Source organism: Quercus lobata, chromosome 1, assembly GCF_001633185.2.
Source record: "Quercus lobata isolate SW786 chromosome 1, ValleyOak3.0 Primary Assembly, whole genome shotgun sequence".
NCBI lineage: Eukaryota > Viridiplantae > Streptophyta > Magnoliopsida > Fagales > Fagaceae > Quercus > Quercus lobata.
The window spans coordinates 32,193,306-32,219,797 of NC_044904.1; the positions used below are offsets into that span (position 1 = coordinate 32,193,306).

At 34.1% G+C, this 26,492-nt stretch overlaps 2 protein-coding genes across 3 annotated transcripts; one reads left to right on the forward strand and one right to left on the reverse strand.

Annotated features, from left to right (window-relative positions):
* The first annotated feature begins 11,439 nt into the window (after window positions 1-11,439).
* Window positions 11,440-13,515, forward strand: LOC115995383 (epsin-3). 2 transcript variants are annotated; one of them, XM_031120050.1, is made up of 5 exons: window positions 11,440-11,886; window positions 12,075-12,197; window positions 12,286-12,447; window positions 12,541-12,801; window positions 12,877-13,515. In XM_031120050.1, exons 1-5 carry the CDS (start codon window positions 11,744-11,746, stop codon window positions 13,196-13,198), a joined length of 1,011 nt encoding a protein of 336 aa, XP_030975910.1. In that variant the 5' UTR covers window positions 11,440-11,743; the 3' UTR covers window positions 13,199-13,515. The 2 variants fall into 2 exon arrangements, with proteins under 2 accessions (XP_030975910.1, XP_030975830.1); XM_031119970.1 differs by having other exon boundaries at window positions 12,541-13,515.
* Window positions 13,516-14,613: 1,098 nt separating this feature from the next.
* On the reverse strand, window positions 14,614-24,729 carry LOC115987036 (U-box domain-containing protein 33-like). The gene is made up of 7 exons (XM_031110482.1): window positions 24,288-24,729; window positions 23,624-23,742; window positions 20,814-20,923; window positions 19,793-20,360; window positions 18,325-18,873; window positions 16,584-17,306; window positions 14,614-15,122 (listed from the first exon to the last, which is right to left on the reverse strand). Exons 1-7 carry the CDS (start codon window positions 24,604-24,606, stop codon window positions 14,940-14,942), a joined length of 2,571 nt encoding a protein of 856 aa, XP_030966342.1. The 5' UTR covers window positions 24,607-24,729; the 3' UTR covers window positions 14,614-14,939.
* Window positions 24,730-26,492: the final 1,763 nt, after the last annotated feature.

A 26,492-nucleotide genomic window follows, 5' to 3' on the forward strand; every position in this document is an offset into this window, starting at 1 on the left:
TTATATCATGGCTTGGTCAAGATTCATGCTGCACCAGAATGAAAACATGTCTCATTCCTGGTTTGTTAACTTTGACAAAAATTTCACTGGTGATTTGCCTCTTTGGTTCAACCGCTGGTGGGCCCAATTTGGTCCTATTACTGAATTATTTCCTACACCATTGCTTGATGCTTTCAACTGTTTCAAGAAATGTTTTAGGTGTGATGCTTATGGAGCCAAATTTCCTGCTTTGCTTCATTTTGTTAAAAAATATAAAATACCTTGGATATTGAAATGGCAATATGAGAAAGACGGTGATGTTCTCTCTAGGCATTGGTATGTAAAATGGTGGGGCAAATTCCCTCACACTCAACGTATTATTACCGTTGTTGCCTCTATTTCCAGAGAATCTTCATCTGCTGCTGCTTTGCCCATGGCAAAAGATCATTCCTTTGTTCAAACCCCTGCTCCTGCTGATGCACCCTCTTCTTCTTCCAGCAAAAATGTTCAGTCTCCAGCATAGAATAAAAGCTCCTCTATTGACAATTTGAGAAAAAAATCCTGATGCTCTTCTAGCTTTACTCAAATGGGCAGAAGAAGCTGTTGCTAATCAAGAAGAATCCAAAGCCTCCTCAGAAGAATCTGTTGCTCACAACCCCTATTTCTCATATGATCAGGAGCTGTTTGGACATGATGAAGATAACACTCCAGATCTTCAAGAAGATTGAGCTTATTTGTCTGGCCTGCATAAGGGCCAAATGCTACACTGTTTACTAGTGAACTTTCGCTGTTAATTTCCACTCCTAATGATAATGTTTTAAAAAGATGATTCTCCATGTTTCCCATGACTTTTAGCCACACCAAGATTGCTTCCAGCAATTTATTACTATTATCTTTTACTATTAACTTTTACTGTTCACGAGTACTGTTTATTCAAAACTTTGCCTATTTAAGGGAGGATGTCCCTTAGGGGCTTTTCAAGTCAAGTTTGAGTTCTGATTTCTCTTCCTTTAGAACTAGCCTTCTTAGAGAAAGAACTCACCCTACTTCTATTACTACTACTACCTTATTCACCCTTGTTCACTACAAGCCTTGTAATCTTACAAACCTTGTAACTAGAACTAGTTCAAGTTTTGTAGTTGTTAACCTGTAACTGTTGAAATCTTGTATTCATTACTACTACTGTAAGTGTTTATCCTACTTTCAATAATAAGTATTTTCAATTCTATGTTCATTACTTTACTTGTTGCTACTGCCAACTTGGACGGATTACCGCCATACCGGACGGTTCTAAATTGCTTTCATTTATTTTGAACTATTGTTCTTATTTACTTTGAATTATTTTGATATATACTGCTTGGCTGGTTCTGCTGCCTTATTATTGTTCTTACATTCAAGTTATTTACTTTCAAGATATTTACTTTCAAGTTACGTACTTTATTTTCATTACAACATTACTGTGCTTCCGTCTCTTCCCTTCAGCAGTGTGTCCCCTTCCCCCTTTATGGTATTAGAGCCACTCTTTTCTGGCCGGTGATAGTGTTGTTGTGTTCTTTGTCTCTTGTCCGTGTCTACCCGAACGCTTGATATTTCGTTGTTGTGTTCCCTTCTTACCGTCGTTGGCGCCACCCTAGTCGTAAAGTGAATTCCTAGAACTGAACTGTAAGGCCCGTTTGAGCCAAGAGAGGGCGTGTAGGGCATGAGAGGTATAAGGTTGGTTAGGGTATGTGTTACGAAATGCAACGGTTGTAAGAAAAACATGATAACTGAGTGTTGAACCTAGGATAGTATGGATAAGTTGTGGAGATCCAACTCCTCTATCAGCTCCAGGACTAGTTGTCCTCCTAATATTGTAAATGAAGAAGATCACACTATTGATGATAACGAGCTAATCCCTGATTTTCGTAAATGGACTATTCCTAAAGTTGATACTAAAACTATTTATAAAACTAGTTTTGTTGAAAGTGCTTTTCATTCTGCTTACAAAGCTAGAACTGTTGAACAAATTTTTTCTATTTCGAGAATTCATGAAAAATGCTGTTTGTTTACTAAAAAAAATATTAATGACTTCCTTACTGCTAAAAAATTCAGTTATTTGCATATTGGTATGGTTCAAGTTGCTATTAAACCACTTACCCGAAAGGGTATTAATGCTTCTGTTCTCATGTGTTTAAGAGATGCTAGATTTAAGATTTTTAAAGATAGCATCCTTGGTATGATTACTGCTTCTATGTATGATAGTCCTGTTTATTTTAACTGTTATCCTGATCTTACTCTTGCTTTGGATGATCCTAATATTGTTAAAGCATTGACATTGAATATTGCTTCATCTGGTTATCACATGGAAGAGGGTAGTAAGCCTTTTGCTTTGATCTATCGCATTTATTATAAACTAATGGGTACTCAAATGAATCATTGTGCTATGATTCCTAGAGAACCTTCGGGTAAAACCATGTTAATTCAATGTTCAACTCCTGATGCTAAAATTCAAGTTCTAAAAATGATTCAATGGCAAGATGTTAAACTTCCTAATGATTGGGTGTTAGAACAAGAAACCCCTCCTGCTAAACCCATTTTTGATGAGCTTGATCTTACTCATATTTAACAATATCTTGATGGTACTGTTAAAATAAGTTTTCAAAACAATCCACCTTTGAGGATCAACGAAGGAAGACATTCCTTTGCTGGATCTGAAAGTATTTCAAAAAGAGATCGAGAGATCAATGATTTTTTGAAAAAGAATTTGGAAAAATCCTCTAATTTAAAGCTAAAAGGTATTTCAAGTGATAAATCTCAAGTTAGCTCTGTTTACTATTCTACTAAACCTGAATCTTCCTCCCTATGACAATATTACTGTTAATGATGAAGAAGACTCTGTTTCTGTTACTCCATCTAACTTTGATTCTCCTATTGAAAATCCTCCTGTTTACCAAAATCAATTAAGAGTTTTGACTGTTCTAAATGATGATTTTGAAATTGATTGGGATTCTCTGTACAATGAGTTTATGCTTGCAAAAAACATGACCAAAAGAAAATATTTCCAAAATAATTTTGCTTAGTCTGAAAAAGACCGTGTTAAAAGAAAATAGTTGGAAATGATGAATCAACTGAAAAAACATATTTTGTTTTTTGATTTTCTTGAAAACCATTATTTTTCAGAAGATGAGGTTTCAAAACAACATTTAAATGTGATAAAGAAATCAAATTTTGTTAAAATTGATAAAACCATTATTAGGTCTAGTCATCCTCCTCTTGACTCAATTTTGATAACTACCAAGAAAGATGAAGTGACAAAAGAGGAAGTGAAGGCCTCTCCTTTCAAAATTGCTGATGATCAAACTCCTATTGTTAGCCTTATTGAACAAAACAATTTTACTAATCAATCTTTGCATACTATTGGTCAACAGCTTGACCGTATTGAAGAAAAAATTGTTGAAAAATCTATTTATGAAAAACGTGTTTCTGAAAAATCTGTTTCTGTTAAAACTGAGAAACCTTTGATTGATTTACCCAGTCAAAGAGAAAAAGTTATGTTCAAAACTTCTCAGTCCAAGACTTTTGAAATTGTTGAAAAAATGCTTTCTGATTTAAAAATTAAAACTGAGGGTACTTCTACAAGTACTTCAGTTACTCGAACTATTTCCAAAAAAGAAATTGTTTCTGAAGAAAATACAGATTCTGATACTGTTTCTTCTGTTTTTTCTGTTCCTGCAAAAAGAATCTTTGATGATGATTTCCCAGAAATTAAAAGATTTGTTGGGAACTCCAAACCCATGTCTTGTACTAAAAACTGGTATTCAAAGCCTACTCCTCCTGATATGCAGTTTGAAGAGAGATCTTTTCAAACACAGTTTTCTATTTCTGCTGATAAACTTTATGAATGGAATATTGATGGTTTGTCTGAACAGGAAATCGTTACTAAACTGATTCACATGTCTATGGTTGGTATTGCTTATCAAAATAACCATGATCTTAATCAACCTGATATTGTTAACTTGCTTGTTACTGGTTTTTCCGGTACTCTGCGTGGATGGTGGGATTCCTATATCACTAAAGAATCTAGAGAGTCTATTAAACATGCTGTTAAAAAAAATGATGAAGGTTTGCCTATTTTTTATGAAAGTATTGGTCGTGGTATTCCTAATGGTGTCAATACCTTGATCTATACTATTCTCAAACACTTTGTTGGTACTCCATCCAATATTTCATCTCATGATTATTTAAATAATTTGAGTTGTCCAACTATGTTTGAATACAAATGGTATCAAGATGTTTTTACTTCTAGAATAATGCTCTGGAAAGATTGTCATAAGCCTTATTGGAAGGAAAAGTTTATTGACGGTCTGCCTCCTATCTTTGCTCATAAGGTAAAATAAGAATTAATGGATAAAAATGATTCTATTGATTATGATAATTTAACCTATGGTGATATTTTCAGTACTATTAAAAAACAAGAATTAATGATCTCCAACATGAAATTCATACTGCTAAAAAAAAGATAAATGAATTAAAACATGAATTTAAAAGCATGAAAAGTGATAACAATAATCTCAACCAAGAATTGATAATGTTGAAAATTGATAAAGATATTAATAAATCCGGTAATGAACAAAATAAACAAAATGAGCACAATGATGGAGATGAATCCAGTCAACAGGCTCTTCTTTCTGATAAAGGTACTCCTGATACTTTCACTGATCCTCAACTTGCTTTCGTTAATAAATTACTTCCTCCAAAATGGTTTACAAAAGTTAAAATTGTTGTTTCTCCTGATTATCATTTCACTGTTATTGCTATGATTGATTCTGGAGCAGATATGAACTGTATCCAAGAATGATTAATTCCTTCAAAGTATTTCGAGAAATCTATTGAAAGATTGGTTTCTGCTAATGGTTCTCAAATGAAAATTAAGTATGAATTGAATAATGCTCATGTGTGCCATGATAATATTTGTTTCAAGATTCCTTCTGTTCTTGTCAAAAATATGACTGATAAAGTGATTCTTGGTCTGCCATTTATTAATGCTTTGTATCCCTTTCTTGTTGAACATGATGGAATTACTACTGATCCGTTTGGACAGAAAGTAAAATTCAAATTTGCTTCAAAGTTTGAAATTGATATTGATAATCTGTCTTATAAGAAAGATTCTCCCATGAATGAACTTGTTCAAGAACTAGTGATGAATTATTACCAATGTTTCACTGATGATTTTAAAGGTAATTTTCATAATACCAAAATGATAAATACTATCCATTATCCTAACATTATCAATGATTCTTTGCAGGAATCGGACAATGATGCGTGGATAAATACCACTAATAAGTGGGATAATAATAGTATTCATATTTATACCACTAGTAAGTGGATTATTATGGAAAAGAAAAACAAGGGAAAAGCTCCTGCACAGGACTATTCTCAAAACAAAGGGTTCCCAGCAGGACAACCTTTTAAAATGCATGAAGACGCATCTTCTGGGGTAAAACCCAATGGATCAACATCCCTTCAAGGAGATGTCCCGGCAGAGGTGACATACTCTAATGGTGATATACTAATTGCTTTACAGGAAGTTTTGTCACAAAGTTTACAATTCCACAATGGAACCTATTCAGAATTATCAGATTCTATTAAATTCATTCTTGATAACCTTCAGTTTGCTTTTACCAGAAATCACCGTAATATTTTCCAAAAAACCCTCAGAGCCCTTGAAATCCACCTCGTTAACCTTACTGCTCAAAATGAGGTTTATATGAGCCATTATGGTAACCTTATTCTAGAAAATGACCTTGCTTCGAATATTGACTTTGTTCCACAAAATAACCTTGTTTCAAAAAATGAGGCTCTTGTGAGCCGTCTTAAAGCCTACACTAGTCAACTCTTTGGCAAAGAGGGAATCCATTCAATGGATAAAGAGACTATAATGGGCACTGATTATGCTAGATTGAGTCTTAAGACCCAATCCATGTTAAGAAGTGCTGTTGCCAACTTGCCTTCAGATTTACAATCTCGTATTCTGGATAGCAAGGCTATGTTTAGGTCTTTTGACCTATGGTCCAAGTATTTCAGGAAACTTGTTACTGCCACTATTCCTAACCCCAATGAATTAGACGAAGGTGATAATGTCTTTATTCAGCTTGAATGGGAAGATCACTTTGGGAGGAGTCTCAGAGTATATGAAAAGAAACATCCATATCCTGGTCTCCTTATTGATTTTGATGATGGTTCATATTTCACTGATGAAGATTCAGATGATAGTATTGATGATGATCCTAATCCTAGCTGGCTTTCCCAAATGTTTGAATATGGCTTTATTAGGTTCTTAAAGTTAACAAGCCATAAACAGGCCAGCCAACTTCCACAGATCATTCAGAATGCTATTAAAGGGTTTGAAAGCTCTTCCACTAGATCTTTTGTTACTATTAGATGCTGGAGCACTCTGCCAAAATGGGAAAGAAATAACTGGATGAATGTTAAACCCTTAAAGCACCTCATTCTCATTAATGGCTACACTCACCAAGGGCCATGGTTTGAGGGAAATTCTCAATTATCTTTTAAAGATCCTTTTGATCTAGCAAATTGTTGGAGAAATTATTTTAATAATCAAATTCATGAAGTTGCTCATGATCTATGGAAAAACTATCATTTCATAGGAAGCACAGATAGAATGGCTGTTTTTGGTCCCAAACCCTATGCTGATGCCCTTGTTCACCTACAAACAGAAGATCATCCTAATCTAAAAAGTCTTCTCATTCCAGGGAAAACTCCAAAGTTTGAGCCAATTTTATATTGCGGATTCTGTAATAAGTATGCTATTTACCATGAGCATGTTTGTGATTCTCCACAAAGTCCTTTTGATCCTTTTGATGGTTATCCATTTGATGCTCCCTCTACTAATTGATGAGGTTACTACTGTTACAAGACTGATACTACTTTATTTGGCTTGCACAAAAGCCAAAATATTTCATTGTCCATGACAGATATGAAAATCTGGAACTGTTTCAAGATATTCCGGATTTTGCGGAAGATTTTGATTCCTGTATTTGTCTGGCCTGCACAATGGCCAATGCTTCAATATTTGCTACTGTTTGAAGCTTGTTTCCCACCAATATGATGCTTTCAAAGGTTCCCAAAGACCAGTGTTCACGTGAAGACATTTGAAAGGCATGCTAGTCCTTTTTATTGGTTTCTTTCCTATTGGTTTCTTTTGTCACTAAAGGACACCAATAATGAGGACTTGTCCCTAAACTTATAAGTCTATTGCTGAGCTCTACGTTGGATTCATGCAATCTTGAAGATTCCCCACAATCCTAGGTCAAAAAGAGAAGAAAAATTCTATTTTACTATTCAGTCACTATTCACCTGTCACTATTCACTGTCACTGTTCATCCGTTACTGTTCATTCGTTACTGTTTATGACACTGTTCACTTCGAATTTTGCCTATTTAAGGGGGGTTGTCCCTTAAGTTTAGGGGTCTTGCTAAGTCAAGTTTGAGTTCTGATTTCTCTTCCCTTAGAACTAGCCTTCTTAGAGAAAGAATTCACCCTACTTCTACTACTACTACTACCTTGTTCACCCTTGTTCACTACAAGCCTTGTAATCCTACAAACCTTGTAACTAGGACTAGTTCAAGCTTTGTAGTTGTTAACCTGTAACTGTTGAAATCTTGTATTCACTACTACTACTGTAAGTGTTTATCCTACTTTCAATAATAAGTATTTTCAGTTCTATGTTCATTACTTTACTTGTTGCTACCGCCAACTTGGACGGATTACTGCCATACCGGACGGTTCTAAATTGCTTTCATTTATTTTGAACTATTGTTCTTATTTACTTTGAATTATTTTGATATATACTGTTTGGCTGGTTCTACCACCTTATTATTGTTCTTACATTCAAGTTATTTACTTTCAAGTTATATACTTTATTTTCATTACAACATTACTGTGCTTCCGTCTCTTCCCTTCAGCAGTGCGTCCCCTTCCCCCTTTATATATATATATATATATACACACATATATATATACACACACATATATATATATATATACACACATATATATATACATATATATATATATACATATATATAATAATAGGTGAAACTGAGATAAACTCAAATTAGGATTCCAAATTAGAGTCTCAATTTTGCGCCATGTGTCCTAAATTATTTATTTTTAAAAGAGTTTTATTTCTTAATTTTAGAATCAAATGTGGAACCACATCATAAGTATTTATCCAAGTGAGTTATTAGGTACAAAAATTAAAGAGTATAGAATAAATTAATCATAAAAAAATGCTTCACAATAAAAAATAATAGACAATTTACATTTTATACCTAATAATATCTTTATAAAACTTTTTAAAGAGTTAAAAAAATATAAAAATGACTATCAATAGTATTTAAATTTTATATATATATATAAGCTATATTATGCTTCTTATTGTATACATTTAAGTGTATCAATGTATATGCATGAGATTACAAGCTAATTTATGTAATGAGTAATGTTGAAGATATAAAATTTTTTACAACTTATTAAGGCTCTCTCTCTCTCTCTCTCTCTCTCTCTCTCTCTCTCTCTCTCTCTATATATATATATATATATATTATAGGTGAAGCTTCACAATAAAAAAAAAAAAAAAAAATAGACAATTTACATTTTATACCTAATAATATCCTTATAAAATTTTTTAAAGAGTTAACAAAATATAAAAATGACTATCAATAATATTTAAATTATATATATAGAAGCTATATTATGCATCTTATTATATATATTTAAGTGCATCCATGCATATGCATGGGATTACAAATTAGTTTATGTAATAAGTAATGTTGAAGATATAAAAAAATTTCTACCAAAAAAACAAAAAAGAAGATATAAAATTTTTTACAACTTATTAAGGCTCTCTCTCTCTCTCTCTCTCTCTCTCTCTCTCTCTCTCTCTCTCTCTCTCTCTATATATATATATATATATATATATTATAGGTGAAGTTGAGAGAAACTCAAATTAGAATTCCAAATTAGAGTCCCAATTTTGCGTCATGTGTCCTAAATTATTTATTTTTAGAGAGAGTTTTATTTCTTAATGTTAGAGTCAAATGTAGGACCACATCATAAATATCAATCCAAGTGAATTATTGCGTACAAAAATCGAAGAGTTTAGAATTAATGAACAAATTTTTTTTTATAAAAAAAATTGACAATTTACATTTTCTACCTAAAAATACTCTTACAAGACTTTTTAAAGAGTTAAAAATATATATATATATATATATAAGAATAACTATCAATAATATTTAAATTATATATGTAAGAATTATACTGTGCATCTTAATGTATATTTTTTAAGTATATCCATGTATATGCATGGAGTTACAATCTAGTATATATAAAACCAAAGTTTAGAGAAAATTTGATTAAAATCAAAATTAGATTTTGTCATTGTTAGCTTTTCATACAAATTAAGTATATTTATGTATATGCATGGGGTTACAAGTAGAGCTGTCCACGGGTCGGTCCAAGTCGGGTTTGTGCCTAACCTGGAACTGACCTACTAGAATCAGGTGACAAAAAAATGCACCAGTTGCCGACCACCGAAGTAATCGGATCGGGAGGATCAGACCATCAATGGGTGGCGGGTGGGTTGGTCAAGGTCTAAAATCCAGAAAACGGCGAAAACCGACATGAAAACGGCGAAAATAAACACATGAAAACGGCCAAAATCTTTGAGCTTTCTCCAGATCCGGCCTAATCTAGGCCATTTTCAGCAAGATCTTGGCTAGATTCGGCGAAATCTCGCCGAGATCTTGACAAAAATGGTCTAGATCTCACCGGATCTACCAAATAGCGCCGAAAATCTTATGGGTCGGTCGAATCGGTTTGATTGGATTCTGGAAAAGGAAAACCAACCTTCGACTTGCCAAACTCGAGTTTTGGAGAAACAAATCCGTCGTCGATCGCTAGAGAAGTTGGATCGGTCAGCGGCGGGTCGGGTTTGGTCGGCGGCGGCGGGTGGGTCGGGTTGACCGGGTCTCTGGACAACCCTAGTTACAAGCTAGTATATATAAAACCAAAGCTTAGAGAAAATTTGATTAAAATCAAAATTAGATTTTGTCTTTGTTAGCTTTTCATACAAATTAAATTGTTTAAATTTTTGTTGTTATTTTTTTTTTTTTGAACTAATAAGTATATTTTTTATATTGTTTCTATTTAAAAAATTTGTATGTAAAGATCTTGAACGTAACAAACTGTAATTGAACTAAAAGATTCTATGTACCTATCCTCATTCAATTTAGAAGATACTATTGAACCAATTTATTCTTTTATTTTGTGTTGTTTTTAGTAAAATTTCATGGACATTGATAGTGAATTGATATTGTATATGTAATGTCCAATAGTGATTTTCAAAATTATATATATAACAGTAGTATAATGAGAAACTTGGCGTAACAAATATCATTAAAATTGTAAGGAAAAATCATTTTAGTACCTTCAGATGTCCTGGTCAAACTAATATCTTATATATTTAATAACCCAAACTAACATCAATAGCACCACTACAATTCAATATTCCTATGCGTAAACACAGATTACATAATAGTAAGTTGTAATTAGAGACATTATTAACATCACTTCTATTATATATCACTTATAACAGGTCATATTAGTAATAGTGAAAAATTTTGTGTTACTAGATTTATTGTTTAAGAAAACCAACAGCAAGTTTAAATCCAACTTCTTCAATATCACTGAGAGTCTTGTAACTCAATTTATTCCATATAGTATTTCCAATAGAGATATTTATGGTTCCAATTCACTTTCTTCCAATTTTGGAACTATTTTTTTATTTTTTTTATAATTTTCATCTTACCAAAATAATAATAACTAGCCTCATCACACGCGCTCTGCACGTGCGAAGATACTTTTTTTTTTTTTTTTTGAGTTTAATGTAATTTTACAAAGGAATGAATTTTTAAGAAACTAAAATTTAGGATTTAAAATAGAGTAAACTGCTAGGTTTAGTGTATGCTAGTTCTTAGAAAAAAAATGTATTAAACATGCATGAGATATAATTAAATAGAGAGTGTGCTAATTTTTAAGAAAAAAGTTTCTTGGATATATATATATATTTTTGAATTTTTTTGAATTACAATTTTAACCCAATTTTTTATTTTTTAAGAATAAGGATTATCTAATTAGATTAAGGGTATTTTTGACATTTTATTGAATCCATAACTAATTTTATGAATCCTCTTAATGTATAGAGATAAAATGAGTCACGTGCTATTCTTATTTTTAAATTTCTTTTCGTGGAAGTAGAATTACTTACTTGGAATTAGTAATCGACCATTTCAAATTCAAACCGAAACACCCGCTGTCTAGTTGACTATAGAGATGCTGACATAACACCATTCTTAAATTTTAAACTCCAAAGACTATAGGGACTAATTAGATCTTTACACACCATCAATCTAAAATGACCCACAATTTTTTTTTCCTGCCAAAATTCCACTCAAAATTTCTCCCCTTTGAAATCTTCGCCTGATTTTAAAGACTATCACTGAATTTGCCATTTTCTTTGTTTCTTACTTATTAAATCTGCAAAGCAAAACATTGTTTGAATTATGGATATTTGCCCAAATATATTAGGCGATGGTTTTATTGTATCAGTGGATTAGTTGTGCCTTTTTGTTTTTTCAACTCTACCCACTTTTAAGAAAATAATCTAGCAAAACTTTCCAAATCTTGTTCAATTTAGACAATGTCTATCTTAAGCAAAAACACTAGCAGCAACATGATGGGCACGTCCTCTTTCCATGAATTGAAAAAGCAAGCTTCTTTCTTTTTCAAGGAGAAGATCAAGACTGCTAGATTAGCTCTCACAGATGTCACAACCGCACAGTTGTAAGTTTATTATCAGTTACACAATTTTGTCATGTGGACTTGGTTTTATGGTTTGACTATTTGATGTTGGAACTAGTTATTTGTTTTGGATTTTTTTTTTTTTTTTTTTTGATGGGATTTGTTTGTTTTGGTTTCTGATATGGGTGTCTTTCTAGTTTCTAATGATGCTTTTGATGATTAATTTGCAGGATGACAGAAGAAGCTACAAGTGGAAATCCATGGGCGCCAGACATGCCTACCTTGGGATCAATTTCAAAGGCTGCTTTTGAACTAGAAGATTATACAAGAATTGTAGAAATTCTGCACAAAAGGTTCAGGGTTTTTTGTTTTTGTCTTCCTTTTTTGCCAATTTGATATGCAACAATGATGTGGATTGGTGACTTTACAATTATGCATCAGATTCCTGAAGTTTGAAAGAAAGAATTGGAGGGTCTCTTATAATTCCCTGATTGTACTTGAGCATTTGTTGACACAAGGGCCAGAGAGTGTTGCAGGAGAGTTTCGAAGTGACAAAGATGTTATAAGTGAAATGGAAAGCTTTCAGTATATAGATGAGAAAGGGTTTGTAATTCTAGCTTAGTTTTTCGACCTGTCTTTGCTTTTATGTTAGCACTGTATATAGTTGTAATAAGATCTAAATACTTGTATATGCAGATTTAATTGGGGCCTCACTGCTAGAAAAAAAGCTGAAAGAATATTGAAGCTGCTTGAGAAAGGCCCTCTTCTCAAAGAAGAAAGAGACCGAGCTCGGAAGCTAACAAGAGGGATTCAAGGTTTTGGGAGCTTTAGCCATCGGCCATCTTCAGCAGAAAGTGTTCTAAGAGAATCACCATCTTTCACAACATTTGGAAGGTCTAATTCTCAGTTCAACAGTCAAGGAAATCAGGAAAACCAGTTTTCAAACTCAAAAAAAGGGTTGTGCAAAGAAGTTCAAAGACCACAGCAAAGCCATCAGGTTGAAATAATGCTTGAGTCAAACTCAAACAAAGGGTTGTGCAAAGAAGTTCAAAGATCACAGCAAAGCCATCAGGTTGAAATAATGCTTGAGTCTAGTAACAACATTGAGAATGAGAAATCTTTGGACGGTTTGTGCAACACCAAGGTGCTTGAGAAGGCTGAAACTCAGACTAGTTTCAAAGAAAATACGGCTCCTGACAAGGAAGAGTTGCACATATGGAACCCCACAGGGGAGTCTAACCCACTTCTGGATGATAAGAAAAATGAATCCAGGATTGAGATGTCCATGGAAGAAGATCATCCCTTCAATGAGACTCAGAATCAAACCACAGCCTCACTGCTTTTGAAGATTTGATTGAAATATTGTTCTAATCTATAATCAGTTAACTAGCTGGCCTTTGGCTGTTCTGGTTATTGTGTATTTGAGTACTATATTTGGGGCAAGGCTTTCATCCAATGCATTGTTGATGGACAGGATACGAGACTGACATGTAGGAAATTTTGGGCATGAGTTGGATTCATGTCGCATCAAGTACTTCAATGCAATGGACACAAGCGAAACCCCTATATTTGTACTCTACAGTCTATAGTAATATTTAAGGAATGTTAAAATTCTATTGTGCTTGGTAAAGTGAAAAAAAGACAATGTTATTAAGCTCTTTGGAACACTCATCAAGCTATTTTGATAAGAGCCTTTTCTCCTTCCTTTCAAATGATAGGATTTTTAGCCATGATGTTTAATTTGTGATGGTTTGACTCTTACAAAAAAAGAAACAATGTTATTAAGCTCTTTGGAACACTCATCAAGCTATTTTGATAAGAGTAAGTCTTTTCTCCTTCCTTTCAAATGATAGGATTTCTAGCCATGATGTTTAATTTGTGATGGTTTGACTACTATAATAAAGTCCATATAAGAAATTTATTAGAAATCCCAATGGCATTTTTTATTAGGGTGGTTATTTATTTGCTCCCTTGTATATCTTGTTGCATCAGTAAAGAATAACACCACCACCAACAACAACCAAGCTTTAATCTTAACATTTTAAGATTTGTTACATCTTAACATTTCAAGTTTGTTTTGTAAATTAATACAACTTAAAAATCCATTTCATAATGCCTTTAATTCAAAATGGGCAATCTAAATGAAATACTAGCTATCGAATGACACAAATTTGTTTGAAACTTCCTATTAGGATATTACCGTAGTCTCATCACCTCACTCCTCTCCCCAAATATTGTTAAAAATGCATTTATGAATCCAATATTGGCCTAGGATTGAAAGTTAACTTTCAATTTCAGCCCTTGGTTCAAAAAAAGTGAAAAAAAAAAAAAAGAAGGTTAAACTTTTCCAATCCAAAGGCTCTCAGCCAAATCTTAATTCCTATTTCACGGGACTATTGATTATTTATTCATAATATTAATCTCATTACATGACCTAATTAATTCAATGAAACACTCAAGTCATATTATTTTCATTATTTAACTCTTCGACAAAACGAAAAACTAGTATGACTCCTCATATACACGAAGGAGTTCCATCACTTTTGTTATGCCTTCATTTTTTTTTTTTTAATTTCAACGTTCTCCTTCAAGTACTACTGTATTTGAAAATTATATCAACTAATATGTATAAGTCACTTCAAAAATGAGCTGTTTCATACATTTTTGTTTTTGAGTTTAAATATTGGCCAATTAAAAGATTAACAAAACTAACCTCACCTCCATATACAATTCTGTTCACTCATCGCAATTTTGGTTGCTTTCACAATATATAAAATGGAATCTACTATCTAGCTCATTGACTATTGTGTTGTACAAACAACAACACGAAGCATTAGGAAACCCACTCTTGATGCATTATCTACAGCGGTAAAGCAGGGATGCATTACAATGAATCACTACACAAATATAATAAAAGATGCTACATAAATACACATATTAAGAGGTACAAAGGTGTTTTTTTCTTTTCTCTTGATCGGTATGTTACACATGAACCTAGTGGGTCTTGATTGCACGACCTCACTCTCCACCTAACACTTACACGGGGAGGAATTGCCAGTTGAGCTAGAACTCATTAACAAAGGTACTCTCAAGTCTCAACATTTGCAAAGCCAATCCTGTATAGCAAGCCTCAGAGCATTATTAGGAGTAAGAAGCAAGTGACTCAATTTCAGATTGGTCATGGGAGAAGTATCATGCCCATTTTCCAACCATCCACGCAATGCTTCCCCTTCGTAAGTGAACCCATCTGCTGCCACCTGCGGGTCATGCATTATTTCCTGAAAGCAACCCATTAAACATGTAAGCCACACTTTTTATAAGACTGATATAAGACCGACTATGTTTTATGGTACTTGGTGCGGAAAGTGCAGAGAGATGTCTATTTCAATTTAGTTTATTTAATTTTGGAGTCAATTATATTTTTTATTATCCAATTGTATTTTATTTTAGGTCTTAGCAGTTTAATGAGGTTTATTAGTATGGTTATTTAATTTTCTAGAGACAAGGGTACTTTTGCAATTCAATTATTAGGTTTCTTATGTCAATTAAAATTAAGGTTTCATATGTCAATCAGAATTAGGGTTTACGAATGAACCTTATTAATGAAAAGATAAGAGGGTGTCGCTTGAGAATTGAGATTGTTTGGTTATATGTAAAAGGAGAGCAACTAAGGCACTAGTGAGGAAGAATGATTTTATTTAAGTTGAGGGAGCAAAAAATGGTAGAAGAATACCTAAAATAACATTAGTAGAAGTAATAGGGAAAAAGAAAGAAAAACATGTTAATTAAGGAGATGAAAAAAGGTGATTTTTAATAGGATAAAATGGTTGAAAAGACTATGATTAGTCATTTTGAAATATCCTTAATTGATCCCAAAGTTTCAGGACTAAGATTTAGTTGTTGTATACACGGGTAATATTTGTCACAACACTTCCTGCAATGGGCAGATCCAAGTCATCCATTTTATAGAGTTCTCCGTGAGACTCATATGAGTCCTATATGGGATCTTTATAATGTGTCCAATGTGAACAATATGTTGTTGGGGATGCTTTTCTTTCTAATTATATCTTCAACCCATGGCAGTTTGACGTTTTAGCTTTCATGGAGTTGCAGGATTTAAATAATCATGCTCTTGGTGGAACTTTACACTCACGAGACAATAAACTAGCCAAGTAAAGCACAGCTTAGCTCAGCATGGTTGAACCCTTTTTTTAAGCCCAAGTTGAGCTTGAGCACTACCTTAACACTAGTAGTTTTCTTGGCTGACCTAGAATCTTGCTTGGTTCAAATTTTGCAAAGCTATTTACGATAACTCCGATTGATAAGCATCAAAAGGTGATTGAAAACATGTCTAAGGCTACTGCACCCTATATTCAAGACCCAAGCAAGTTGACTGTCGAGCCCCAGTACATCTAGGCTTTAGCAACCAAGCTTGGAGTTCCAGCTTGTTCCTCCAATTATAAATATGGGTGAGCTCATGGGTCCTTTCAGATTAGGTGTTAGAGTCAGTCATGTTTACCTTTTTTTTAATTATTATAAAAAAAAAAAAAAAAAAAAAAAAAAAAAAAAAAAAAAGCAGCTTGGTCTTTCAGCCTTAGCTTAATTTGTTAGGTTAGCGAGTTTGACTTCCCACAAGTTGCTTATTGGTTCATCAGCCAACCTAAATAACTAGGTCCATCACTAATTACCATATTGGTACCATTCCTCAACTCAAGTTCTAAACGAGAAGCATCACTTACCTGAAGTATAGGGCACAAGAAATAAGATGGCACTGGTCGCTCTTCGGAGACATGCAACTGCTCTAGTTCCCTCACTAGAGAAGGTGTCATATCTGGTCTATCCCTGCTGCTCAATTGACAACATTGCAGCCCCAGGTCTACCAACCGCCTTGCCACAAATGTAGGCCATTCTCCTGCTGATGAATCCAAAATTGATGCCAATTTCCCACATGAATCTGCCTTACGCACCTCAGCTGCTAACCCAGTTGGAAGCCTTCCTGTGAGTAGCTGCAGAATGATCAGCCCAAAGGAGTAAATGTCAGACTTGGGTGTCAGAACTCCAATTCTCTGAAACTCGGGATCTGTATACGTAAAAGCACCCTTGGGCTCCGTGCCCCGGCGGAAACTGGGGCAATGAAGGTTCTCCTCAGTTACTAGCCTGCAAAGCCCAAACTCACATATCTTGCAGCTTAGATCAGCATCTAGAAGTACATTGTCAGGTTTCAGATCACCATGGATGATCTTTTCTGGTTGGGAAGAGTGCAAGAAGCAAAGGGCACTAGAGATTTCAGCAATGATACGTGTTCGGGTATTCCATAGCAAGGGAGGATTATTGCTTTTTCGGAAAAGGTGGTTTTGGAGGCTCCCATTGGGCAAGTAATCATATACAAGAGACCAGGCTTCTGGGCATGCACCAAGCAACGTCACCAGATGAGGATGCTGGAGTTTTCCAAGAACTTGAACCTGCATGCACAAAAACAAAGGTTATTTCAAAAAGAATGAAAGGTATGGTATACTAGGCAGTAGGCATCTAAAAAAAGTAAGAAAAACTAAGTACCAACTCACTGCTAAATGTTGCCCAAGTTTTTTCCTTCAGAGGGGGGGGGGCATCTAGCTTAATGCTTATGTTTCTTAGACTAAAGTTCATGGACACATGATCGCACATCTCATAACACTCATTTGGATAATCTGGAAAAGAAAAGGTAGGTATTTAGAAGGATCCATACAGGGGAGTCCAATTGAGAGGCCTTTTCTTGTACGCACACCCCTGTGGCACACACAGGTTATCCAGATATTTAAAGCAGTATTTTAACAACCTGGCAAATTGACACATTATACAGATTGGCCCTGAAATTTTAAAAGGTTTACCAATTAATATACTCCATCTAAATGGTTTATAAATTAATATAACAACTACTAACAAAGGAAGTTTTGAATGTACAAGAAAGGCTCAAACATAGGGTGCATAATTTTCTTTTCAAACTTCTACATGAAGAGACACTGAGAGACTACTGAGCGCTGGGATTAGATCGGAAACCCCCAATGAATTGGCAGCAGCACGTGATTACCTACATATATATCATCAGCCCCAGCAGTGTGGTGTGGCATATACTTAGAACCACTTAAGTCTCAAAGTATTTGGAAATCCCCTATAGTTGCCTCTCTGGTAGTAAACTCCACCCCTTTAATAAAGAGGGAGTTCTCTATGAGAAAAGAAAACTATGGGAGAAGGCAAGTTACTTCTGAACCTTCAACAGAAAGTTGTAGAAAAAATAGGGTATAGAGCACAAAAAGCGCAGTATGGCATTAGAAATTGGAGGCACTGTATCTATTTGAAAGTTCAAATGAATCAAATCAATACTTAAGCTTGCATGGTAGTTCAACATAATACATAAAAGCATCCCTAAGTTTTAAAAGTCTACAAGAGTCTCAATAACTATTTTAGTAGAGAGAAATAGAGAGGAGAGAAAAGGAGCTTTACCTCTTGTTGAAACTCTGATGGTCCTTGCATGCTATGAGGGTTGAACTTCCTTATAGCAACAGTTCTACCAAACATTTCCCCCTTGTAAACAGAACCATATCCTCCCTGCCCAAGCTTGAAGCTCTCAGAAAAATTGCATGTAGCAGTTTGCAGATCTGACAATGAAAATACTGCTAACTCAGGCAATTCATCAACAAAGCCAATGAGCCCATTGCAGTTAGCAGCTCCAGCTTGTCCACGTCTCCACCTTTCAAGCCAGCGCAGGGCTTCTGTTTTCTGATGACGGATCCTCTGCTTCTCCTGCCGTAGAGTTGAAATGGATGCCTGAATCAAATTTAGTTCTCCAACTACTTCATCACACCTACGGTTTGCTTCCTGTGCACGACTATCTAGAAGAGCAACATTTCTCATGGTTCTTTGTAGCTCTCTAGTTACTTCTTCTCTTTCTTCCAATACCTTTTCTTGTTCTTGTATTGTTGTTCTCAGTGCATCCTCACCCTCCTTCCTCAGCTTAACTTCATGTGCATGGGCAGATTCAAAGACTCTGATCTGAGGACATAAAAAATTCTGAGGTTGAAAGATGACTCACAAGATTCTAAGGGTCTGTTTGGATTGAGCTTATTTTTGCTGAAACTGAAAACACTGTAGCAAAATAATTTTTAAATGTGTGAATAGTGCTGTGAGATCCATTTTTAATGAAAAAGTTGCTGAAAAGTGATATTTGTGGGTCTTATGTACTGTTCACAGGGCTAATAAAAGTGACGAAAAAGTAGGAAAAGTGCGGCTACTGCTCATGAACAGTAACCGCTGTCCCCTGCTGCAGCTGACCAAAAAAAAAAAAAGAGAAAACGCAACACAAAACGCAGACATGAGATTCAGCCCAATCCAAACGGGTACTAAGTCAATAACGGATTATTATTTGTAGTGTATATTTTCATCATCATTTGAATGCATTGCCAAACCTTTAAATAAGTGATAAAATCCTAGTGTATTCTTGTCCTAGAAAGTTTGCGGCACAATTTTTGTCACTTGCCAGAATCCATTTTGTAAGTTTAGATAGGTCCTATTGTATCCCATGGGCCCAACAGGCTTCCAATGGATCCCCCCCCCCCCCCCACCCCCAAAAAAAAAAAAAAAAAAAATCAAATCATGTGAGCATGTAAATATTATTATAACCTTTTGTTCTTTTCCTATTCTTTTCAAGCAATTCTTTAAAAGACATAAGAGACGGAACTTTATACTTCACAACAAGCAAAAATCAATACAGTTTTCAATTTCTTACACTAAAAAGGAGCATAATTATGCTTGTAAATAACAGGAAAATGAACATATTTGTAGTTTATTTTATCACACGCTATAAACTAAAAGCCTTTCCCAAAATCTATTTTGCCTCCGTAACTCTTAGGAACCGTGATATTGTAAATTGCAAATCCCTACAATGAAGAATGGACATCAAGCTCATGCTTACCTTGCTGATAGCTTCAACAGCTTCCATTTCCAATTTTTTACGCTTCATTATTTCTGCAAACACCTCATTCATTGATGCCTCAGCTTCTATCTTGGCTTCTGTTAGCTGGTCATACAAGCTCATTTCGTCAACCCTTGGATCAGAAATTGCAGAGACCATTCTCCCAGGAGAATTATTTTCAAAACTGGTGCTTGTAGATGGTGGAAAAAATGAACTCTGGAGATTGTGAGGGGAGTAGGATAAGATGGGCAATGAAAGCTCTTCGACATGAACTGTATCACCCAGAACACAATTGCTGCTTCCAGCAAAATGTGTAAATTTATCAGAAAAGAATGAAACACTTTCTGGATGGATTGCATTACTTTTACTGTATTGAAAAGATTTGGATCTCAAAGTTTCTGCAGTTGTAATCTCAGGTTGACTAGATGGAGACAAAGCATTTGGGACTTCAGAAGCTTCTCTCGTCCACATATGTTTCCCTTTCTTGACAAACCATATTTCACAGAATGAGGGAGCATTTTTGGCAGCATAATTTGCCTTTCTGGAGCTCTTTTTCACCTTCACGCAACTGTTCAAAACCGTTAGAATGGAAGAACAGAATACACACACACACGCAATTTCAACCAGCCAACTAGTGGAAACTCTAATGAAAAGGACACAACACATGGGAACAGAGTATAGAGAAATCCCAGTGTGTACAGAAGAGCAACTGTTGAGAAAACAGAAAAGAAACTCACTGATACATTTTGCTAAGTCGCAACTCTAACATGCCCATGTTTGTTTGTATGGTATGAAAAAGCAAAAGAATCCAAGTTGAACATTTTTTTTATAGGGAAAAAAATCTGCTACTATCATCTGAGTAATACACACACCAAAACTATATATATGTAGCTTTAAAAAACTATATATATAACCTGACAAAAGGGAGGGGGGGGGAATATATATATATAACTTAGAAGATTAGAAAATATGATAATTAGATTTCCATAGAGGACGATGATATGACAGATGGACCACTTACGTTTCAGGCACAGCCCCCATCACAAGCTTCCTAATACCATGTACGTTCACCAGATCTACAATTCCTTTCTGAACTTGGTCAGCTTCTATTGTAACAAAGCTTGCTTTCACCTATAAAGCAAGCAAGATGAGTCCAGTAAATAATCGACTCAGTAAGGAAAGAAAATCAAATATTCTTGACCTAAGAATTTATAATTTTACATCAGTTTCAGTTATTAAGAAATTCTCATTTTTGGAAATGCAAAAGATAGCTCTTAATGTTTCCTGTAAATGACATTTTCAGGAAAAATTTTAAGCAAAATCTCTGGCTAAATACTTCACTTGCATCATCTTGATTTTTCCCTAAAAAATGAGATTGGAAGCCTACCACTAGAAATGTAGGAAAAGTGAGGCAAATTCAACTAATGCAGGGCATACACTCATGTTGAAACAGATACTTCAGAGTCCCCAACTATTTGGAAAGAACTGACCATATAAAATGAGGAGGGTTACATCAAAAAAAACTGTAGAGTATAGAGCAAAGCTGTCAATGCCATAGCAAAGGCCATTTCTATTTGGCTAGGGAAACAAAATATTTTGGTACCAATCGTCGCAGTCGATATCATAGCTGTTATATATATATATATATATATATATATATATGGTTAGAAGTTAGAAACCATGTAAATTTTAAGAGTCCTTATAAATGCGAACCCATTCCCAACCTAAAACAATGTTGACCATGTGGCCCTAATCAATCTTGGTATCTAACTTTATAATAAAAATGATACTTAATTACACTTTTGACTTAGAGTTTGGAATTGTTTTCATTTTGAATTTTTTATTTTGGTCCACCAAGTTTGATTATGTTTTTAAAATTCCCTTTTGTCCATCTTCGCAACTAAAATATCCACTAAAAGAGAGAAGAAACTACATCATTTTGTTGGCACTTAATGGCCAGATCAATCACAAAGATAAAAAGGACCGTTTGGAAAACATAATCAAACTTGGTGGACCAAAATGAAAAATCTCAAACTTTAAGGATGAAAAGTGTAAGAATGATTACACATGACCTAAGGGAGAAAGTCAGAAAAGACCAAGAAGAAGAAAACAAAGAAGAAGAAGAAGAAGAGGAATGTCATTAGCGGAGAGAAGAGAAAGAAGAAAAGAATTAGCACTGTAGCATATATGAAATTTTTGCAGTCCCAGATTGTATTACAGCCCAGAACTGCTATAACTGGTACAAGCCAAAATAGGCCAGTACTTAAAATTGAAATGTTTCAGGATGGCTTAACTGTAATTGTTTAGTAACCAGTATAAAATTTTTCGATAGTACCAACCCATACGGTACGGTATGGAATCAAAACTTTGGCATAGGTTGTTTTTTTTTGAGCTTTCTCTTTTTGGATAAACTTTCCTACAAAATTATCATTACTACTATAATTGGAGTAGCCCCCTTTGGTGTCCAGTTTACAAATGCCTCAAAATACCCTCACTTTATAGTAATAACCAACTTGAGGTCAAAAAAAGGAAAGAATAAAAAAAAATCGTAAAAATATTGGCACATTTTAAAGGAATGTTTAACATGCTTTATAATTGAAAACCAATCAAATTATAACTGATAACTGCCCATGACTTAGCAAATTCTCCAATTATTGCTCACTACATGGCTTGGCAATTAATTTTTGAAATCCAAACACTTTCTAACTCTTATATAAAACTGCTCTGAACCACTATCCTAAAATTTGACTTTCATCATGATTGGAATACATACAATAACAACAACAACAACAAAGCCTTCATCTCAAATTTTTGGGGTTGGCTATGGATCCTCAATAGATTAGTTAGGGTCTGCCACATGTATTCTTTTCCTTCATTATATTCTATCTGAAATTATACTCTCTGTTACTTTCTTAATTGATATGTCCTTTTTTATTTTTTCCACTAATGTTATTTTTTGATTCCTACCTTTTTTTGTTCCCTCAACTTGAATCAACTAACTCTTTCTTATCGGTGCATTAATCACTCTCCTTTGAACATGACCGAATCATCTCACGCGACTCTCCCTCATCTTTTCATCAATAGGGGAAACCCCTATCTTTAAGAGGATTTTCTCAACATTTAGTATCATAGAGCATAGTTGGTCGTATAATAGTCTTATAAAATTTTCTCTTTAACTTAATAGGTATTCTACAATCATACAATGCTCTTGATGTGCTTCTCCACTTCATCCACACTACTCTTATCCTATGATTCACACTCTAAATCTCTAAATCTCTCTATCTTTATGAATTATTGATTTGAAAACTCTCACTCTTTTGTATCTCCTGACCGTCCAATCTTACTGTTGATTTTTCTATGTTTTTACTTTTACTAAATTTACATTCTATGTACTTTGTTTTAACCCTACTTAATTGAAACCCTTTAGATTCTAGTGCGTCTTGCCAAATTTCTAACTTGGCATTAACTCCACTTCTACTTTCATCCGGGAAAAGCATATACCAAGGAAAAACCACAACTTGAGAAACAAAAGTTAGAACACACTTCTCATTAATGCAGCAACTTTTGACGCTAACAATCAACATCAAGAGTATTATTGCTTCATCAAACTCCAAGAAAACTCAAAGTATTCATAAAGCTGATTTTGCCTCATACACAGAAGGCTATACACTTTTATGATGGTAGACTGCAAAGAAAGTGGTGAAAAAAGAAGAATCACAAAGAGTTGATGGAACAATCACAATACAGATGATCCCAATCAAATTAAATTTCTGCATGGAAACTGCATAAAATCAGTAATTACAATAACAATAAGCACAGAGAGATAAACACCTTTTCTGCATTGCAAAGGCTCACGTAAGATCCTAAGAGCTTCACTGTCTGTGCCCATTCCTCCTTTCTATATGCAGCCACTACTTCACCACTTGCTTTACTTGCCGGTAATTTTCCCACTGCACGAAATTTGTGATTCAAAAAAACAATCTAGCTTACTCAAAATGCTAAGAAAATGAAGGAAAGTAAAAGAAACTGATATGATGAATCTCAAATCTTCATCCAAATTTACAAAACATAATATCTCAGCCAGTATACTAACAAAATCTCAGAAAAGAAAAGGAAGGTAATCACATCTCATATCTTCGTTATTAATTATTACTACTGTTTTTTTTCAACACCCACTTGACAAAGTAAAAACTTTTTATGTAAACTTAACTGACATATCCACAACAAAGTATACCCTAATTAAAATTCCCCACAAATATATCAGAATTTCAAGGAACATTTTTAAATTCAGCAAAAGCTCAAAAATCTGAGTTAAACGCACCCATATACTTAAAACAATTACACACAGCACAAGAATTTCAATCAAACCCCACAATTTCTAAAACATAAACCAAACACACCCACAAGACTTTAAGTAAAAAAAATTGAAAATCCAACACAAAATTCAGAGACCCATTAACGAAAAACAATGAAGAAGCAAGTCAAAGAAACTTACAAAGTGTAGGAATCTGATGAGAAGGCTGATGAACATGAATTACACAAATTTCTTGGTCCCGAAAGTTCTTGCATGACCATTGAAGCAAAGCCACAGCTCGCTCCATAGACTTACCGACCGCCACATGTACTTTTTCATGATCTCTTGCTGCTTCTTCTTCATGATCTCCTGCTTCCTCTTGAATATATGGAAGCTGAGGTTGTGAACTCATCTCCGGGTGAAACCCGTACCCGAAGTTAGACCCGGAAGAAGGGAACCCGTACAGGGTGTTGGTGCCTATGCCGTGATGAAGTGGGTGCGATGGCTGCAATAGCTCCATTTCTCTCCGGAGAGCCCGGCAACAGACACGTAGAGAAAGAGAGATAGAGAGAGAGAGAGAGAGAGAGACAGTTGTCCAAGCGGAAAGCGTATCAAAGGGTGAGATTCTTTGGCATCGTGGTATTTTTTTTCTTAAATATTATTGTTTTGTTTCTACTTTTTACGGTGGCTGGAGGCTTGACTTTTGCTGTGACTTGATAACGTCAAGAGAGACTTGTTTGGGTTTTAATTTTTGCTTTTTGCATTTTAGGGATGTTGGAAATGGGATGTTTTTGCAAAGAAAGTTCACTTCAAAAATGCCAAAAAAGCTTTTATAACTAGGGTTGTGTTAACTGTCACCGTGAAGTACCCTTTAACAACAAATTTTTTGGCAATTTTTGGTAGTAATAATAGTTTTTTTTGGTAGCTTTTAGCAATTCTTTTACAATTTCTTTCCTTTTTTTTTTTTTTTTTTTTAAGTGAGACTTGTATAATGAAATCTTAACAAGCACCACATGGTACTTATTAATATTTCCCTTATAACTATAGGTATTGTAGCCTTTTTTTTTAGCCAAAGATAGAATATGAGATAGCTTTGTTGGTGTTAGAAAGATAGAATATGAGATAGCTTTGTTGGTGTTAGTTCTATGGTAAAGGTTTTTTTATAGTCAAGTAAATACATAGGTTTGAATTTTGGTTATATTGAAAAGAAGCTCATGTGGGTTCCAATTAGTTTAACTGAAAAAATTTCTGATGGTTAAATAAGAGTTTTGGGATTCAATTCCCACCTACACCAAAAACCGATTGGTATCTTAGTTTAATAATAAAGAACACAATTATCAACGGACACTATATGTTCAAACTCTATAATAATAATAATAACATGTTTTAGTCTAATAATAAAAAACAATTATCATACAAAGGATGCCATAAGTTTTAAAACCTAACATATCTATTATAAAAACACTAGAAAGGTTTTTTGGTGTAGGTAAGATTCAATTGTTTTCTTATTAATTGAATTAACAGGATTCACTTATAAAAAATCTAGAAGTAACTTAAAGTGATTGGTTAATATTTTTTTAAAAAAAAAATTATACTAGTGGATGAGGTTTGTTTTATTGATATAAACGCATATGGATGGATTTTGAATCAATAGTATATTGATTGTATACGGATATTTTCTAACACAAGTTAACCAATTTAGCTTTTATACTGTTAAATGGGTGTTGGAAGCATACAACTAAGTTATAATTTATTGTATTAACTAGTTGTTTGATTAATGTATTATATATAGAAAAATAATACAACAAATGACAGGTGATTCAATAATATATGTATATATATCATTTAGTAAGAAAGCATGATGGGAATGAACTAGTCATTGGAATGAAAGACATGTTGGAGGATATTAAGACAAGGATCATAACAAGTTTTAAAGTTATGGTTTTACTTTACAAACGAGAGTATTAACAAAATTCTTTCAAAGGAAATCTTAGGGATAGTTTTTTAAGTGTAATATGAAATTTAAAAATTCTTAAGTGTTACTTTAAGTTCTTCAATTTAATTTAAAGCTTTCATATATTGTAGTTCATTAGGGCAAGGTCCTTACCATTTTATACTCTCAACTATTCAACAAAGGGGTGGTTTGATGTCAAGAGTCATCACTTCATGAACCATTATTCCTACGAGTGCAAAATATAGGTTCGAGTAATGGCAAGCCTCATTATTATGCGAATGATCAGACGTCATGCATGAGTCAGGTTTAAGTAAGCAGAAGGTAGCGACCACACCCGCGAACCTCCTATATTTCTTTCATTAAAAATAAAGTATCTCCAAGCAACCCCTTAATTAATTAGAAGTCTAATAAGTAGGAGTAATCTATATTTATGTGTTGATGATTAATTCAAT